Source organism: Thunnus albacares, chromosome 4 (genome assembly GCF_914725855.1).
Source record: "Thunnus albacares chromosome 4, fThuAlb1.1, whole genome shotgun sequence".
Lineage (NCBI taxonomy): Eukaryota > Metazoa > Chordata > Actinopteri > Scombriformes > Scombridae > Thunnus > Thunnus albacares.
The window spans coordinates 3,716,612-3,734,398 of NC_058109.1; the positions used below are offsets into that span (position 1 = coordinate 3,716,612).

The 17,787-nt window shown below is 40.1% G+C and overlaps 2 protein-coding genes across 14 annotated transcripts in view; one reads left to right on the top strand and one right to left on the bottom strand.

Annotated features, from left to right (window-relative positions):
* The window catches only part of LOC122981168 (hemicentin-1-like), a 738,767-nt gene that overhangs the window by 398,784 nt on the left and 322,196 nt on the right, over positions 1–17,787 (bottom strand). The window lies entirely within an intron of this gene.
* The window catches only part of LOC122981166 (dedicator of cytokinesis protein 3-like), a 210,899-nt gene that overhangs the window by 110,091 nt on the left and 83,021 nt on the right, over positions 1–17,787 (top strand). For all 13 annotated transcript variants that reach the window (XM_044349757.1, XM_044349756.1, XM_044349755.1 and 10 more), the window contains one exon: positions 165–261. In XM_044349757.1, coding sequence (XP_044205692.1) covers positions 165–261 — 97 coding nt within the window. The remainder of the gene's footprint in view (positions 1–164; positions 262–17,787) is intronic.

The following is a 17,787-nucleotide window of genomic DNA, read 5'->3' on the forward strand; positions in this document are numbered from 1 at the left end:
AAATCTGTGGAGACAAACAAGGTCAACCTCATATTTGGTTTCTGTTCACTACTCACTGTTAAAGTAGTTGTGTGGTGGACATGATGCTCTTTGTGTGTTCTTTACTTTATATCTGAGTCCTGGTTAAACAATAATGTTTCTGTGAATCTTCTTCTCCTCTACAGACCACATGAGACCGTGGTGCCTCTTGAAGACCCCATTGTTACCGAGGTGACGTCCACGCTGCAGGAATGGGCCTTACTATGGAAGCAGCTCTATGTGGTGAGCAGCACAGAATATTCTGCTTTTAATATTTCACACCACTGCAGATCTTGATACTGTTCACTGCATTTTATTGTGTCAAACACCAAGAGAAGCTCAACAGATTCACTAAACGAAGACACTTGAGCTGCTTTGCAGTTCCACCTGCCACGATCTATAAAAGTTAAGCATAGTTCATTTAGTTAATAGTCTTCACAAGGCTGGTTTCATTACAATATCATAAAAGATGGAGTTACAGTAGTAACATGGGAAAAGTCATTATTTGCACATTTATTCTGAGGAAAATATGATCAGCTCAAACTAGGGAACAAGTGGTGCAAGTGTAAAGTTTCTATCAGGTGTTGTTCTGAGTGTTTGTTTGTTCTCAGTCCAGCTATTAAAAAAACATGAAGAGACCTTCCAGCACTGTTATGGTAATCTTCTTCATAAATTCATGAGTCTCACCACCAGTTCCTGTATCTACTGGATGTTTCTGACATTCAGAAACAAACAAAACAAACAAACTCAGAAACAAAAAAGTTCCACAGTGTGTGTGGATGTTAGTCTGTAGTTGGTGATTCTTGGTTTCAGCTTCATTGGTTTGATGTTTTAATGGTTTCTGGATGTTAAAGATGTTTAGACTTGTATCACTCACTGTGCAGCATATTCACCTGTTATACTGGCTGACACGCTACGATTCACACACAGAGGCCTTGAAACATTTTGCACAAATGGAAGCAAACACTGATTCCTTCCCTCAGATATGTAAAGTAACTCACATTTGCTCATGTTCATGCTGAGAAACCAGCAGCATTGTGTTCTTTCTCTGCCATTCACTGTCAGAGTTTTTATTTGGGAATTGTTCTACCCTCCTACCTGCTCTGTGAGTGTTAGTGTGTATGTTGTGCAGTTTAATCTGGTGTCAAAGGGCAAACAGGATGGTGAGGAGCTGTGGATGAGGCCACAGGTTACATCCTTCTCTCTTTCAAGCTGTTTGTAGTTGTTTGAACCTTCTGCTCTTTACTCTTTATCTCTTTGTTTTAAGTTGAGGCTGTTCACACTCAAAAAGATTGAAAAATGTTTAGTTTCCTGAACACATGACCACTGCAGTTGAGTTTATTTACATTCACAGTGTACTATATTGCAATTTTTAACTATTTTTCCAGGCTAATATATGCTATATCCTCGTTGAACATGTTCTGTATTCATAGAAACAGAGAGTCTCCTGTGTTCAGGGTCATCTACTTCACAACTTTTAAGTTTTTTAAGTAATAAATGAATATTTCTACACTGTTCTGTATCTCAGAGCCAATAACAAAAGACTTAATGGATTCAGTTTGTTTGCCCTGCATTATAAGTATGAAACACTGTTGTTTTCGTGAGCTACATGAAGGTCGTGACCTCAGGACTTTGGGACTCGAGCTGTAAAGTGACAGTGTTACAGGTAGACACAGTAGAGAACATTATAGAGGAGTTTATAGTCAGGTTGTTTGGTTGAAGCTGTGCAGGCTGGAAGCTGTTAGACGTTCAGATCTGTGATGTTTGTCTCTCTGTCACAGACTTTTATCACTTTATCCTCAGTCCCTCGTTGCATTTCTGTCTTAAAGCTCTTTGGTGATTCTCCCTCACTCTATATGCTTTTTATTGGATATCCTTCTGTACATACACATATAGACGGGTAGAGATTATGTGATTTAAATTGAAATCTAAATCTGTCACCGCGCTCTGTCTGTTGTGTGGCGTCGCTCATCTTCCTCCCGTCCCGCCACTTACTGTCTTCTGCCGTCGCCTCCGTGTTAACAGACTTTTTTGTCTTTGCTTGTCTGCCAGAGATGAAAGACAAAACTGTCTTTGTCAGCTTCTGCGTGACAGATTTTCCCATTTCCATCCTGACAGACCTCACATTAGTCTGTGTGTTGTTGTGTAACTGAAAACACAAATGTCCTCTTATAGCTACTGTTAAATACGAATCCAGCAACAGGAAACACACGGGTTTGGTGTGGATGGATGGCGAGACGGAGAGGTGATAGATGGAGGTGACTTTCATATTTGCAACACAGTGTGGTTGGATGGATAACAGGACAGTAAACAGACAAAGATGAGAGAAAGGATGCTGGCGTGATGGAGTCACACACAGACAAACAGATGTTATGTATGGAAGCACTGAGGAGGCAGATAAACAGCACAAAGACGCTTCTTCTGATCCTTTGGTTTGTTACAGGAGACATAATATAGACATGTAAAGGTTTGTGGGTGTAAGAGGAGGATGTTTACAAGTAACAATAAGCAATTATCCATGTTTAAAAAGCTTAGCATGTCGTAATGATTGAACGAGTGCAGTCCATCATCTGTAGAGTCTAAATTAACTTGCATGGAGAGGAATCAGAAACGACTCCACCTGTCACATGACACAGTGAGCATGTTGCGTTGTGTGAAGATAAAGAAGCCAAATAGGTAAAAAGATAAACAGCAGATTTTGCATCATGTGATCTCATCGTTTGTTCTCTCATAACATGTTTGTGCAGCAAAAGGAAACAAAAATAGGGAAAAAATCAGATAGTACTTCCTGTTTTCATGTAAAAAATACTTGTTTGTTTAAGGTATTATATAATATATGTAGCAATATTAACCAACACGCCATCAACACCTTCTCTGTTTACTGTTGTTGTGAGGAACACAAAATTTAGCCTGTCTTTTATTTTGTTGTTTTATTTACTCTCTATTTCACACACACAGGTTTAAAACATGCATCGATGCTCACACATGGACACACACAGCGACACATGGATGAACCCACACGCACAGACGCACAGCGACGCGCTGAATTCTCAGTAAATGAATGTTCGGTGGCGCCGAAGCCTGCAGAGGTGACAAATGCAGCAGAGCAGAAAGACCGAGCGACAGACACACTAACACACTCTCTCTCTCTCTCACACACACACACACACACACACACAGGTGCACACTGACAGACATGCACAGTACAGATGTGTCCTTTGCTGTGTTGATGCCTTTTGTCAGTGCGGTTATGTCTTTGTTGCTCAGTGTCCTTCCTTTGTGAACACACACACACACACATACACACTCTCTCTCTCTCTCTCTCTCTCTCTCTCTCTCTCTAGTGTATTCTGTGCATGGCCTTTGCACACTGCCACAGGGAATCTGCACACTGTTGGATGTGATAGAAAAGAGAGAGAGAGAGAGAGAGAGAGAGAGAGAGAGAGATGAATAGTGTGTAAGACATAGAATAAAAGAGGACTGGAGAAAGAAAGGCTGAGAACAAATGAGAGAGAGGGAGAAAGAGAGAGCAGCAAAGAAAAGAGGGGGAGAAGAAGAGATCACAAATGACAGAGAGAGCAAGAGAGTGAGAGAGGAATAAAGATGGAGGACAGAAATGCTTCACAAAAACTCAGAAGTGAACATGAAAGTAAACAAAGCTAGTCAGCGCTGGATATATGATGGAGAGTGTCAGATAACAACACTGTAATAAAGACTGAGTTACTGTAACCTTGCTGTTAAAACTGGTGGACAAAATAAAAATATAATACTAAGAATTTGACACTCACACAAAAACTAAATTCTCTGTTTGCTTGGGGGAAAAAAACTGACAGCACCATAGAAGCAAATTATGTCAGAGCATGTCAGAGCCGGAGGGGAAAAAACAGCAGAATCGCACATGAAACTGTACTGTTCTCCTCCAAAATCTGACTCCTCTTTTTCTTTATATTTTCCCTCCTGCTTCCCACCCATGACTCTAACATTCACTTCTTAAACCACACATCATCTTTATCATAAATATCCCTTTTTCTGTTTTTCTTCTGGTGCCACTGTGAGACTGACATTTATGATTTTAAATAAAATGTTACAGTGATTGTGATAAAATTTGTTACAAACGTTCATGTATGACTTTTCTTGTAGCACCATCATCATCCTGCAAAACATGTTAACATCACACCTGTTAAACATCAACATGGCAGCATCGTCGTTGATTGATTTGCATTCAGGAGCCTCACACAGCTTTCATAACACTAGTCGTATGTTGCATTTTGTTTATATCTTTTTACATTCTGAATCATTTTGCTCACATTGAAGTGATTTGAAAGACACAGGAAAAGAATAAGAAAGAGGCCATAAGAGTGAGAAAGTGTTCAGAGGGACAGAGAGAGAGAGAAACACATCACATGCACTGACAATCTCCTGCAAGCTACAGCTCTCTGTTTTGTCAAAGTCATGATTAGTCCTTCTATAATTCTGTCTTTTCTGTCTCTCTCTATTTTTTTTCCATATCTTTGCCCTTCTCTCTCTCTCTCTCTCTCTCTCTCTCTGTTTTCTCCTCTATCTCTTATTTTCTGCTTCTGCCTCTTCATTCCTTCTAGATTGTTTTGTTTCTCTCGTTCTCTAATTTTCTCCTTCTCTGTTGTCTCTTGCATGCTGATGTCAAAGTAGATAAAATTGCATGTGTGTGTGTGTGTGTGTGTGTGTGTGTGTGTGTGTGTGTGTAGGCGGAATAGATGTGTGAGCAGGAGGGAGGGAGGAGAATGAAATGGTGACAACTGAACAATGATGGAGGGATGTGAAGACAGGGATAAACGCAAAGGGAGACGTTTCTTTGCTGTGAAATGTGCAGACAAGTGTGTGTGTGTGTTCGTGTGTGTGTGTGTTCATGTGTGTGTGTATGTGTTCGTGTGTGTGTGTGTTCGTGTGTGTGTATGTGTTCATGTGTGTGTGTGTGAGTGAAGCCGAGACGAGAGCAAGAAGAAGAAATAGAGGAGGGGGGAGGACAGGAAAGACGTGCAGTGGGAGGAGGCAGAGGGCGAAGAATTTGTCCTCGTCCGGCTCTTTTAGCTTAACAATGAAATGACATTTTCTGGCTGTGCAGAAGAAATGACAAACGAAGGCAAATGAATGCGAACAGACACACAAGAAAGAGTTTGTTGCTGAAACGCACAGTATGTGTTCAATCTCTAGCTAAAGCTCATCACTCAGTTCCTGAAGTCCTCAGTGTAAAAGTGTGTGACGGTTTCATAGAAATACAGTACGTTACTATAGTGATTCAATCTTTGATTGTACCTTGTAGAGGCAAATCTGGTGGCTGATTTACATGTTGGACTCATCATTACTACAGTGGCAGAGAATGTTTGGGCTAATCATGATTGAAGGCAAGGAAAATATACTGTTAACGTACCTGTATTGTAAGCAGAAGAAATGCATCATCTAGTTGAAATCTGAAACACGTGATTCTGGAAATTCAGCCAGGAAACGTATCGAGACGGCAAGAGATCAGCGAGGTGGCGGCTCACCGTCAGCTGTGTGTAGGCAGATCTTTAGTGATCCCTGGACGGTCCTCTGACGGCACGCCACTCTGAATGTGATGAAACATGAGGATTTAATGAAGATTTATGGAAGTAAAATGTATTTAATGGAGCAGAAACTTGTGACTTTTACTTTCTTTACTTTGCAGAGTTGAAGTTTACTGTCAGCAGCTGATGAGCCCAAAAAAGATGTGCAGCCTAAAATATATTGAATAGTTTCAGTTGTAAAGATTCTAACCTTTATTTTAATGTAGTATGATGACTATATTTTCACCATATAGTCGGCTCTTCAGGATCTCTTGGAAAGATTTCTCACTAAAACCACTTGAAAAGTGAAATCCTTGACATACATTACAGTGTTATACACTGGTTGAGAAGTGAGGTGCCACTGCAGTGATGACGGCTCGTCTACTTCCATTTATTGAAGAGAAGAAGACCACACACTAAACCCCAATGTTTTTATAACCAACATATACAGCCTGATATATACATCCCACACTGGTACTAATCCACCATCAGTGACATCATCAAGTTACAAGGATGCACTTGTTGACTTCATCACCATCACTGAACATTTCAGCAACATTTAACAGACACAACATAGAGAATATACATTTTGGAGTATGCCTGGTCTCCTGCCTAGAACTCAGATTCATCTATACTAATAAATGTTATGATCTCATGTTTTATTTTTAAAAGATGCCTATTATATCTCCATAAGGGAAGCTTTAGTGAAAGGGGGAACGACAGGGTATTAAGAGTCCCTTGGGAGGACTTTGCTTGTGTCAGTAGTTCAGCTTTATCTCTGGTGAACACCCCCGACTCTGAGAGTGATGTCCAAATAAGGAAATGTGCGTCATGTAGCAGGTGGATGTGACTCCCCTCATTGAGACCTGCTGATAGACGTCACAGCGGAGCAGAGGAGAGACACTGAGATAGAGATGTAACCGACCTGCATTCTGGTATTTGACATGGTTTTTTTTCTTCCTGAAAACAAATAATTTTTAAAAAATTTAAACTAAATAAATGTTTGTTAAAAACATTTATTTAGCTTTGCTGAATAATGTATTTGTATTCGGGCACACCCCTAACGTGTATATATGTTTACATGTGTAAGGAGCCTGATCTGATTGTTGTTCCTCATTAAGAAGATTTTTTTTTTCTTTTTTACAGTAAATGAAAAATAAACAGGATCTTAACCTGATCTCACTTAAATCACTACAGCAGGGGACAGATGGTGAGAGACAGAAGTACAGAGAAACAGACACACAGAGACAAACCTGAGTTGACTTAGAAAAGCAGGACTGAAGCAAAAGAGAAAAGGTGAAAGACTAACTCAGAACCAAATTTTCTTTTTCTACCAGAATTGTAGAGGATATAAAGAGACAGAAAAACCAAATTCAAGTTAAATTCTAGTGGCTGTAAGAATCAAGAGAAGGAAAATGCAGAAACAAAAAAGATATTGAACGATCGTCCTTCAAAGTCTCCGTAAGAAAACATGAATGCAAATCAATTAAAAGAAAGTAGCTTCAGATACTTTGCGATACTCTTTGCAATGTGGCATACAAAAAAAACCCACATTCAAATATTGATGATTGAAAGAAATGAAAGATGCTCGTAACTGATTGGTTGTTCTGTGGTTTTGTGGCACTTTTCCTTTGACTGCCTCGGTCCAGACTAATGTCTGGAGATAAGTGGTGTGCGGTCGACAGGGTTGGTTAAGGATAAAACTTAGCAATATATCATAAAACAGAAGACAGATGATAGAAGTAACTTCAAAATAAATCTGTGTGAATATTTAAGGTTTTATTTAATGGGATGTAACGCGTCTCCTCTACAGTCGTATCTGACGTCACGACTCAGGCAACAGAATTTGATTCAGAATTTTTTTCTTAGGAATATTTCCAGTTATAATTTGTTGTTTTACTGTGTTCTTCCCTTTAAGGTTGTGGCACATTAAGACATTACAGAGCAGCAGTAACACAATCAGTCATTGATTTTCTCTGTTTTCTATCTGTGTAACTAACTTTGTCGATTTCCTCATCCTCTGACTAGTTTGTGTTTCTCAAGCAGACACAGCTGTCTTACAACATAAAATGCCCCTGAAAATAGGCTTATTCATTTTCTGTTGTTGTAATGGCAAGTATAGTGAAGGGCTAATGTGTCCAAATGGGATAATAATGATGACAAAAGAGGGTATTTTTTTTACCTTTTCAAAACCAGCTGGCAGCACCACCAAAACCTTGTTAGAGCTCAGAGGAGGAGGGAGGTAAAGTTAGGAAGATACAGAGAGAATAATGGACCTGATATCCCATTAAAGCTGGAAAGAGGCACTAAGACATGTCATTGAAAATGTTAAAACATTCTACTAAGAGCTCAGTGACTCACAAGCACCTCACAGGACACAACTAGAGTAATAATCAGCCAACATGTGAACAACACAAAGGAAAAGGAACAGAGAGACAAACAGAAAGAAACATGTGGAGGGAGCAGAGTGAGATGGACATTTATTAGAGATCAGGACGTTTGCAGGGTTGCTAGGAGGAAGAGGAGTCAAGGGCACAAAGACAGAGTGGAAAAACCTGTTGTTTTGAGCTGATTTACACCTTTTTTATTACTTACAAATAAAAATACCAAACCAAAGTATAGTGGAAATGATCAAATGAGGGGAAAAAGGAAAGTGAGTAAATGTAGTGAGTTAGGATGCTTTCAAGAAAATAAAAAATAAAGAAAGTGGAGGAAGGAGGAGGAGCCATCAGGTTATTAGACACAAATGAACTTTATTAGATGTCTGTGAGGACATTTATCGGACAGACAGAAAAAGGAATAAAGAGAGACATAAAGAGAGAGGGAGGGCAGAGAAGAGAAAAAAGAGGAGGGAGTTTACTGGAAATGTACTGGACGTCTCGGTAATGGAGATTTTATAGCCCTGATTCATGTGAATAACAAAGCAGGATCAGGATTCAGTGGGGTTTTGGGCGACTGTGTCTGTATATGTATTTTTTGACGGTTGCGGCGGCTTTCTACAGACTTCAGGAAGTCACTGCTGTCAAACAACACCATAGCACTTTGGCTTTTGTACAGCTTAAACCAAACAAGATTTAATATGTTACTTAGTGAGTTTTAGAGTTGTTGGTTGGCAGATTCTTTTAAAAGAGAGAAAGGAGGAAACTGTCAGTTAACTACAAATAACTTTTACTAGACACATGGGTCCCATCAGAGTTTGATAGTTAAAAACTGTCCCATAACGCCCCAGGACAAAGTTTTACTCAGGAATCTTTAATCTGTTTGGTTTAGTGAAAATATAAAGTTTTGAGCAAATGAAAGACTGAAAGTTTCCATTTGTACTGAAACAGAGAAAGACGTACAAACTAAAAATGAATATGGGCGACGTTGTTTCTAAGCTACATGTGGAATTTTGTGTAAAAATGACAAATCAGTCTTTTAGGCTTACAAAATAAAGTAATGAAATAAAATGTATGCAAAAACCAACTTCAAGCACTCAGCGAAGGAGAGCAGATTGTTATAAAAGCCTTTATTAAATTCAAGTCTTGTTGTTTTGACAGAAAAAAAAGTCTCAATCTGTGGAGTTTTATTTCATGCATTCCTTCAACGTCTAATTAATTGCAAAAAAACATAAAGAAATCATTTTCTTTTTCAAACATTTTTCTGGGCTGTTTTATGCCTTTATTACAGGGACAATGGAGAGAAGACAGGAATTGAAGGGCGAGAGTGATGGGGGTGACATGCAACAAGGGTCCTCAGCTGGATACCAGTAGGCTACAGGCCGCACCGAGAGCACATTTTCTATATATATGAAAAGGTCTGTGACAGGCTTGAACTCAACGTTTCTTGGAGGCACAGACAGATTCTATGAGTCTTACTGTATATATGCAGTAAACAACATCTGATCTGTCTTCTCGCCTGCAGGCCCGCGTTGTCATTAGCTGTATAGTTTGACTGACAGTTCTGTGTAGTAGAGCTAACAGCATGGTGTTAAAATGCCATCTCTGGTTTTGGCCTTTGACACACTTCTCTCTGCGTCTGTCTCACGCTGTACGTCTGTTCTGTGGGATAAAATGTAGGGAGAGAAGAGTGGAGGAGGTGGAGGACGTCCTCCTGTCCTAAAACACTGAAAACACTGGTTGAAAACAGAAAACTTTCCGTCATCATCAACCTAATCATAGAATGTTTTTTCAAGAAGGTAACCAATCACATGGAGAAGAGATAAAAGGGTAAATAACTTTTAATTAAAGTTATGCCACTGTGGCCAGAGGGAAAAACAAACGGTGTACTTTCCTGATGTTATGCTCGAAAAGAAAAGTGAAATAGCTTGTTGTCTGGTAGCTTTGGTAGCTAACCAGAATATCAACCCGTCCTCACAAGAAAAACAACAGCATAGGACATAAATTCAGTCGCCAAACTTTAACTCTAACCCTACTAACTTAAACCCAACCATGTTTCAAGTGATCTTTCCATAACCAAGTGGTGTTTGTGCCTCAACCTAACCAGACCTTAACCACAGCGTTTTTTTTACAGTGATTTGTAACAGTTTTGGAAAGCAGGATATTAGAAAATGCTGCTATAGGTCGTTCTGGGTGTGGTGGTTGTTTAATAATGAGGACGTGTTGAGAATTTAGCTAACAAACTGTGATGGTACCAAACTGTTACCTACAGCAGAATTTCAATTGAACCTACCAGGAATAACGTAGGAGCCTGTTATCCGTATGCATACTGAATGATTCCAAACTTTTGCTCAAGGGCAGCGAAAACAACCTACAGGTCTGATCACTCCACACACATGTATACTGTTACTCTTAGCTAGGGGTGTGCCCGAATACAAATACATTATTCAGCAAAGCACAGTGGGGGGTTCTTTATGAATATTTGTTTCATACAAATATTTGAAAAATTATTTGTTTTCAGGAAGAAAAATAAACCATGTCAAACACCAGAGTGCAGGTTGGTTACATCACTATCTCAGTGTCTCTCCTCTGCTCCGCTGTTACGTCTATCAGCAGGTCTCAGTGAGGGGAGTCACATCCACCTGCTACATGACACATATTTCCTAATTTGGACATCACTCCCAGAGTTGGGAGTGTTCCCCAGAGATAAAGCTGAGCCTTCTGACACAAGCTTCATGAACACTTATTGTAACATTTTCCAAAATTAAAAGCGTAATAAAAACAAAAACAAAAACAAAAACAGGATTTTTAAGCCTCTTTCCACTTTTATTCGAACACAAAGACAAATACAAATAATTTTGCTGCCTCAACAAATACAGATACAAATAATTTTACAAATACTGGGCTCTCTGCACATCCCTACTCTTAGCATCAATATATCATCAGTTTGTTAGGTTTGATAAATTCCATCTGCTGTATTGTGATTCTGTAGCACCATTATGTTGTTTGCATTCTTTGCTCTTCCACTTCAGTTTGTCGTCTCCTACCTGTAATGCTACGGTTGTTTTTGAGTGGCTCTGCTGAAGAAATTGTTGTACTAAGTGTACAGATTTCTTTCTGTATATCAGCTCAAACTGGCAGCTCTAGAAAGAAGGAAGTGACTCTGCCGGTGACTGTTGCACTATAACTGCTGTGACGCTCCAGGATGAAGTGTTTTTAATTACGTTATATTGATTCTTTGAGGTGGTCAAGTATATTTTACACACCGGTATTTCATTGCTAATTACTACACAAACTTTGGCCTATTGCACATTTTTATGAGCCTGATGAAGCGCTGAGCGAAGCGAGATGTTCTGTTCAGAGTCACTGAGATCTCCTTGAATATATTTTCACAGGTGAGTGTGTCTCTACCACACACAACTTTCATTTTAACATTTACAGTGTTGTCTGTAACGTCTTCTAACTAACTTCTTACAGTAGTTCATCTGTTCGCTCATATCTTTGTCTTCTTGTAACTTCCTGTATCTCAGCAACAAAATGATCAGATTTTGACCAGAATTGGGAGTTTGATGCATAACACCTTTCTGTTCTGCCACCGTCAGTCTTCCTCTTATTGGCCCAAGTGGGCAGTTTCTAAAATTAACAAGGTGGTGTTTGCCCAACAGGAATGCAGGAGATGACATCCTGTCTCTCTCTCTTTCTATCCCTCTATCTCTCTGTCTATCTGGTCCCTCTCTCTTTCTATCTTTCACATACACACCTACATCACACGTTTCATTTCAAGGCTCTCTGTGGGCAAACGGCCTCAGGATATAAGCTCTGCTGTCAGATGTCTTTATCATCAAACGCGCTGTATATCACTATCTTTAGAGTACACACCTCGCTGTATCTTTTCTCAGCTCCGTGCACTTTCTCCAACATTGCAAAAGTAGAGAGAAGCTCACTGCTGCAGACTGGCCCGTGGGTGGGTGGGTGGCTGAGAGAGAGAGAGAGGGAGAGAGGGGTGGGGGGGGGTGTTGAGAGGAGAGGTAAAGAAAGATGAGAAAGATGGAGACTGGGAGTAGGTCAGAGGATGACAGATAAAGCCAGAATAAGGCACACACATAGACACACAAGCAGAGACAGAGAGAGAGAGAGAGAGAGAGAGAGAGAGAGAGAGAGAGAGAGAGAGAGAGAGAGAGGTAGTGTTGCTACAGTACATTGTGAGTGGATCTCAAGTCGTGTGACAGGCTATGATTTTCTTCTCGTCCGCCGGGTTGGATTGCTGTTCAGCGGCTCTCCAGGCTCGCTAGAACCGGAGAAAGAGAAAGAGAAGACGAGAGGAGAGAAACGAGTGGATTCATCATCTTATCCCACCTGTAAGTAGCTACAGTCGTCTCCTGCGTTTGGACAAACGGTGCGTCTCAGTTTTGAAATAGAGCTTCTGTCGTTCAGGTGTTGTGTGTGTGAGGGAGAGAGTGAGGAGAGAGTTTCCCCCCCACACAGAGTGAAAGTGTCCATACTTGAAGGTACGAGCTGTATGTACAGTAAACATGTCTGTGTCTGTCCTGGATCTATAGGCTTCAGTAAGTGCACTGTCATATATTTGCCACAGTGACTCATACATCGTTGCCATGGCGATGGAGCCATTGTTGGCTTACAGTAGTGTGTTTTTTTATTGCATCAGGCTTATGAAAAGCTCTTTCTATGTGTGTTATTATGTCTCGATTATTTTAGTTGTATAAGCTTCTGACACACCAGTTCTAATCCTCCATGACATCCAGTAGTGTCTACTGTCACTGCTGGATTACATAATATTTAACATATAATGTGACCCTCCAAATTACAGTGAAGACTCTGTCTCTTCAGAGTGTACAATTATTGATTAATGGCCTCAGTTCTGTCATTATATTGAGGGATAATTAATATAGATATGCAACTTTTACCATGGTTTGTGTTTTTATGCTATAGTCACTTTCTCATAAATGATATTCTCAGGAAAAGCAGCTAAAGTATATTTCTAACAGTATCCCCCACCAAGGCTTCTCAGTTGTCCTTCGGTTTCATCCTCATCTTCTCACGGTGTTTAAATGTAGACAAGAGTTTAATGTTACACAGGTCACCATGGCAATGAAAGTCTCCTTAACTAAGTTGTAATTTTGACCAAAAGCACAATCTTCCTCTAAGCTTCACCACCTCAAGCATAACGTCAGAAAAAGGCTTTTAGCTTTTCAGGAGTGATTTGTAACAGACAAATGACAACTTCCTGCTGATCAGAGCATCAGATCAGGAAATACTGCTGCATGTCGTTCTAAAGACATGACATTACAAATGATGCAGTCATTTCATTTGGGAGACTTGTTTGTTAAATGGACTATTTCAGTAGTATGTTTATATTTCAGTTTGTGATAATAGAGTCATCAGCTGCCTCTGAAGTAGCTTTTGTTTCTGACCTGATTATCATTTTGGTCCAATGCAGTTATGAAAGAGGCATCCCCAGCTTTTTTTTTTGTCTTTTAGTGCTCCAATAACAGTAAGTAAACGGAAATATGCCTTCTGGACATCATCACCTCTGCCCTCTGTGAAAGGATGATCTTCTTCCAAAATTTCTAGTGCTGTAAGGGGAAGCTTGTCCTTCCAAAGTGTCTATTTCTGCACTGTTAAGCTGTATGTGGAGGTTGTCCTTCCAAAATCTGTGCTGGTGCTGTATACTGTCACTCTATTCCATGTCTTTTATTCCATTAATATTATGAAGAGAGTTGTCCTTCCAAAACCTGAGCGTCCCTTCTGTACTGGCTGCAGCCACTTTACTCTATATTTACACCTCATGTCTGAATGTCTATTTCAGAAATTTTACCTTTACCTGATGTTTTACTTTTCATTGTTTACATCTACTTTTAAAGGTGAATCATACTGATTCCTGTGTTCACACTCAAATTAACCCGCATGCACATAAATACATTTAAGCCAGGAGCCTAACTAACAGCCACAGTCTGCAGTGATGCAAACAGAAGAGAAATAATAACTGTAATAACCATAAGCTGGGGTCTGGGGGCCAGCGGGCCCACCTGTCCCCCTTTCACTGAAGGTTAGGGTCAGCTGGGAGTCACCAGAAAACTGGAAAAGTGAACAAATACAAAGCAGATTATTTTGACCTGAAAACTCAGATCTGAGTGTTAAAATTAAAATGTTACATCAGAATATATGGTTCATTTATTTCCACGTGTTCTGTAGATCCAAGTGAATCTGAAAATACATCATTCTGTGTACTTGTTCACTGTCGTTGGGTCACTTGTAGCAGGTGGTGTAAATGTATCTTCCAGTCAGAGAGGAAACTGTCCTTCTTCTGTCCACCTCTTGAACCAAACACAGCATGAGACGTGGCAGGCTGGCATCCCCGCTATCACATCCTGCTTCTGGCACTCCTCTGTCTGTCTGTGTGTGTGTGTGTGTGTGTGTGTGTGTGTGTGTGTGTGTGTGTGTGTGTGTGTGTGTGTGCACCTTGCATGTCACTAGGCAGGGTTCATAAAAGGTCAGGGGAGGATTTAGGATGGAGTTTGCACCAGACGAACAAGCAAAGGACATAACACCCATATGCACGCACAATCACACACACACACACAGACATATTGCACACTGCACGGTTCCTGACTCCTGCTAGAGAGGGTTGCCTTTACCAAACTCTTTGACAGCTTGGACTGGCTGGTGGCTTCACACAGAAACGCAGTGAGTTTTTATATATTTCAATGGAGGACGTTTCATTTATTTTGTTGATGTCGCTCTGGAATATACTTTAGCTAACAGTAGCTGTGCCACTGAATATTTCCACCCACAGATATCAACGTCTAGACGAAGACTTGCCAATGTTCCCATACAGACCCTGAAAAAAACCACAGAGACATTCATCTATAAAAAGTCTGTGAGGCCAGTTGGGCAGTCTGACACCTACATTTACATATGAAGTACCATACCATCTGATGTTTATGCAAATTGCAGCCATTCAGAAAGGAAACCTTCAACTCCAATAATGTCAGTGATACTTGATTTAACAAGATGAAAATGAAAAATGTCTGGTTTTATCTGGTCAAAGCTCTCTCAAAGTTTTATCCTCAAAGAACGCTTTGTGTTTAATGTTTGTCATTCATTTAGGTCACTTCCTGTTCCAGTGACCTGAAGTTTAGGGTCTCATTCAGTACAAGTGGAACGCTTCTCTCTGTTACAAAGATGTATTTTACATAAAAACTGTGCCTTGTTCAGATGTATCCTAGGAAAGCAGAAGGAGAGCGTTACAATAGTAGCTGAGCAGTGGAGACCAAAGAGGAATACAGAAGCTCTTTGTTTGTCTCCCTGGTGATTTGCTTCAGCACTGTTGTTTTCAGTAACGCAGCAGCCGGTTTGACAGGCGTGAAAATGAAGCAGGACGTTTGCTAATGGATCAGAGGTGTTGGGAACGTCCCCTCTGGTTTAGGAGATGCCAGGCTGACTCACATCCTATTACGAGGCCTCAAACTGGTAACTTCCTGAAAGTAATGAGTTACACATTACAGATTACCGGATTAAATATGCAATCTAACTTGTCAGAGTGAGTTACTATCCAGTATTATGAGGCAGCAACCTGAGAGAACTGTGGTTCAGCTGTGTGGATGCGATGGAGTTAACACGGTTCTCTAACTGGAGTTTGAGTCATGACAGCGTCGGCCCTGCTGAAGTGTCCAAACATACACTCATTCATTATATAGAGATGTTCCTATAAATAACATTGGACACTGTTTTATTAATTGCTGCTTTGTTAATGATCATTTCTCACTTACTGCTGTTTATGTTGCATTGTGTTATAATAATGAAATCCAGCAAACAGACAGCAACACTTCCAAGTCAGCTTCTGTTCCACAAGCTTCCACTAGCAGTTCAGATTATTATATTTTATAAATATGATACTTACAATGCAGTGAGAGGTAATTTTCTATCTACTACTCAGGGCTGCAAATAACTATCATTTTCATTATCGATTACTCTGCACTTTTATTGATTAATAATAATAATATCAAATGGCAAACAAATAGTAGAAAAACGCTCATCACAATTTCTCAGAGCCCAGTGTGACGTGTTCAGATGTCTTGTTTTGTCAGACAAGTCGTCCAAATCCAAAGATATTCAATTTACAATGACATAATAATAGATTAATCAACTAATCATTAGAACTCCTCTACTACGGTGCTGTCTAGTAAAATATGAAGGTATTTTCATCTAAACTGAGATAAAACAGCAATTATTTGTTTACAGCTCCAGATGAGAGGTTTCAGTAGATCTCCTATATCCATGAAGAAGAAGAATGACCCCAACAAGCCACTTTTAAGCTAATATGATGTTGTTCTCGACCCTTATTATCTTATCTTATTAGCTTATCTGTAATTGAACATTAGAGCCTCAATTAATCAAATACAAAAATGCATCCAAATAAAATTTTTAAACTCTGGTTTCAATCAAATGATAAATTAAGGTGTTGTGATGTGCTCTGAGTTGATGCCAAAAAGTTTCCTGTTTTTATGGTCAGATACCATCTTATTAAATGATTAATAGCTCAATGTTAAAACAAACTGTTAAATAATCTTCATATGCTGATTCTACATTCAGACCTCGTCAGTTACACAACCAGGCGTTTTAGAAACCCCAATGAAACCAGAGTGAAACATGCCTTTTGCTTTTTCTCATTTGTCAGGTGTGAAAATGGAGCAGGATGCAGCTAATGGAACAGAGGTGTCGCAAATGTCCCATTAGATATGAGAGCTGTCAGGCAGAATAAAATCCTATTATATATTAAGGCCAAGCTGTGACAATCTGTAACCCTCCAGAGACCCACCCTGACCCACCACTTGAAAACCCACTGATGTAGTTTTATGTTCTGGTAGGAGATGTGGGGGTGTTTGTTAATGGAGAGGAGGCGTTACGCTGGGTCTTTCTAGTTTGTGGGCTGTCAGGGTGATTAAGATCTTCATATCATATCCCTCTAACTCTGAAAAGCAAAAGGCCAATGCAGCAATAAAGAGGAAAGTAAATGTTTGATTTAGTCGCCAGTGGCGGGTCGCTGCAGCCCTGCTGGAAGCTGCTTTGTGAGGCGAAACATGAGTAGTTCTTTTCTTTCTCTTGGTGCTCTGTATTACATCTGGTGTGGCAAAGAGGAAGCTATACTGAAATGTTCTGTATGTATCACCGTGTTTTCTTTAGCTTAGCTGATATCAAGGTGGTCCGAATAACAGGAGCAATGAAACAGAATAGCTTCTACAAACAGCATCATTATCTGAGATTTGCTCGGCTGGTTTTTATATTGCTGAAGTGGTAAAGATGTGTTAAACGGTGCTTGCGTGTGTGTGCGTGTGTGTGTGTTTGTGTTTGTGTATTTGTTCCCGCAGGATGTTAAGGTGTGATTACTCACTCCAGCTGGGGAAAGAGGCAGAGGCAGCAGTTAGGGAGGGAGAGAGGTGGGAGGGAGACTAAATCCACAAATAGTCGACACAAAAGAGATTTCCACTCTGCAGCTGGAAAAAACTTCAGCGCTCGGTTGTACCTGCGAGGTTTTATATTTTCTCTCAGAGACAGACAAATTGGGCAGCTTCATTTCAAAACATCATATATCTCTATCTGCCGTGTGGGTGGAAGCATTTTGAGGACCAGCGAGAGGTGGAGAGGAGACTCGGGTCCAAGTTTGGACTTGTGTACTTGCTAGTTCAGACTTGTAAAGTTCAAGTTGGGAGTACAAACTTCTGAGGACGGGAGGATGCAGCGCCGTCATTCTGCAGTTGGAACAGCAGCTCAGCTTCGACACAATCACCTGACTGTACTGTGATAAAATC